The 2,472-nt window shown below is 34.3% G+C and overlaps 1 protein-coding gene across 1 annotated transcript; it reads right to left on the reverse strand.

The window, feature by feature from the left end:
- Nucleotides 1-1,166: 1,166 nt before the first annotated feature.
- Nucleotides 1,167-2,096, reverse strand: LOC138246780 (olfactory receptor 1G1-like). The gene has a single exon (XM_069201541.1). It carries the CDS (start codon nucleotides 2,094-2,096, stop codon nucleotides 1,167-1,169), a length of 930 nt encoding a protein of 309 aa, XP_069057642.1.
- Nucleotides 2,097-2,472: the final 376 nt, after the last annotated feature.

The following is a 2,472-nucleotide window of genomic DNA, read 5'->3' on the forward strand; positions in this document are numbered from 1 at the left end:
AAAATATTTTTCGATCCTCTCAATTTTGAATAATTTTGCTTCATGTAGGTAATCATCCAAAAGATGCATTTAGCATGCCTACTTGTCTTCTTTTCTTTCTTTGATCTTTTTGCACCGTTACAGCATTTACAAAGTGACATATGTCATAAAATATGTGTTGATCGAACCCATTTTGAAGTTAAATAAGAAAAATGACTGCATATTTAAGTTCATGAAATACAATACGAATATTGCATTGAGATGGTGATATTTACTTCTTTGTAATTTCATCAATTAGTTGATTTTCTTATCAACCTACTTACATTGAAGTTATATATGAGGAATGCATATAATAACATTAGAGAACTGTGTTTTGATTAGTATGCTGAAATGATGACATTCGTTTTTTCTACAATTCTCATCATTTTTCTGATTGATTTTTTGTATATAAGAAAGGATTCATAATACATAAATACATTGTTGAAATTTGGAACCAAAAGCAACTGTATTCTACATCTTTGCCCACTAGTTCATTATGTTTTGCTTTAAATAAAATACTCTATCGACCTGGTGGAGGGTGGCCCAACCATCTAAGTATAAAAGGGCTTTAAGTCCCCTCAAGAATAGAAATACATTCTCATACAGAGTGTAAATGGGCATTAAACATTATTAAGTTTACAGGGGGTATAGGAGAACAGATTTATAAACTGGAATAATATAGTCCCCATGCAGATTTACCATGTAGAGATGCACTTTTATCCAAGCCTTTACAAATGTGTAGTTCTACAGCAACAACTGTAGAATGATTTCTATCTACAGAAGAAGGGCAGAAGAGACTGGCAAGGGGAAAGCAATTAGTGACAGTTTGTCTGCAAGTGAAAATTACTCTCCCGTCTGATGTCTCCATTTCCTCACAGCAAGTTCAAAGATATCAGATACTGAGTCTGGGTAATATCAGAGATTGATTTTAGTGCAATTCCTATCTGCTCAAAAGTCATTAATACCTAAGAACCGGCGTAGCAAACAAGGATATATGTCATGACAGACAGTGCACATAGATCAGATAAATAAAGCTGGGTGTATATTTTATTCTAAAGTATATCAAAAGTAATGCCCATAAATAATTTTAAATCAAATTTAGATATGATTTAGACACCAATAAAAGTGTTAGCTGATTTCATCCATCATTATTTTTGCTGCAAGATTATCTTCAACAAGGCATTTTTTAACTCTGTGTTTCTAAGACCATATATGAATGGGTTACACAGTGGAGTCACAGCAATATATGACAAAGACAATATCTTGTTCTGTTTCAAAGAATAAAATGATGTTGGTCGCATATACATAGCACAGAAAGATGTGTATAATAAAATAACCATAGTGAGGTGGGAAGCACACGTGGACACAGCCTTGTTCCTCCCTCCTTTAGATTTTATTCTCATAATAGCCAATGCAATATTGATATAAGATATTACAATAGGAATACATGACATAAGTGATGCTAACACACCATTGATGTATGTTAGTATCTCAATGCCTTGAGTGCTTGTACATGAAATCTTCATCAGAGCAGTTATGTCACAGAAGAAGTGGTTGATTGTGTGACTTGCACAGAAGGAGAGTGTGGATACTTGTGCAGTGTATGGTATTGCATTTATGAAACCAAGTACCCAGGTTCCAGCAGCCAAGAACACACACATCTCCCTATTTATGATGTTTAAGTATTGTAAGGGATTACAAATGGCCACGTATCGATCATATGCCATAACTGTGAGAAGTAGGGACTCGAGAGAAATCATGGCCAAAAAAAAGTACATCTGCAGCAGACACCCAGAGAACGAAATATGTGTTCCCTCCATAAAGAAGTGGACAAGCATATGTGGAAAAATATTTGACATATAAACAATATCAATGAAGGATAACTGCATAAGGAAAAAATACATCGGTGTGTGAAGGTTTGAACTAAAGTGAATTGTCACCAAGATAAGAAGGTTCCCCACAACACTTATCAAATAAATCAGTAAAAATGCAATATAAATTGGAAGTTGCAAGAGTGGAAGGTCTGAAAATCCTATTATCAGGAAATCTTCCGCTGTGCTCAAATTTTCTCTCTTCATTTATCCTAAACAACAGCAAATCTTGAATATGAACAATCTGAAAAGAAATAAAAAAAATAAAAAAAAATTGCATAAAGCATTTTCAACCTCAGATCCATGGCTCTGGAAATGCTAAATATAACAACTGAAAGTACTATAAATCCAAAAGCATGTTTATGGAATCTGACAGGCAGAATATGAGAAGGTCACATTCTTGTTTTGAGTTGTGATTTAGCAGCTCTCACACATTCTCAACGGCCCTGCAATAGTAATCCATATTTTCCTTGGAACATTCATGGATCATCTTTCGTAGCTGTGCCTGAGTAGCAATGTAAACTCCCAGTGAACTATGTGCTCTGTACAACAGAACACACAGGAAAGAACATAAAAGTCCAAA

The sequence above is a fragment of the Pleurodeles waltl genome, chromosome 7 (assembly GCF_031143425.1).
Source record: "Pleurodeles waltl isolate 20211129_DDA chromosome 7, aPleWal1.hap1.20221129, whole genome shotgun sequence".
NCBI classification, from domain to species: Eukaryota; Metazoa; Chordata; class Amphibia; order Caudata; family Salamandridae; genus Pleurodeles; species Pleurodeles waltl.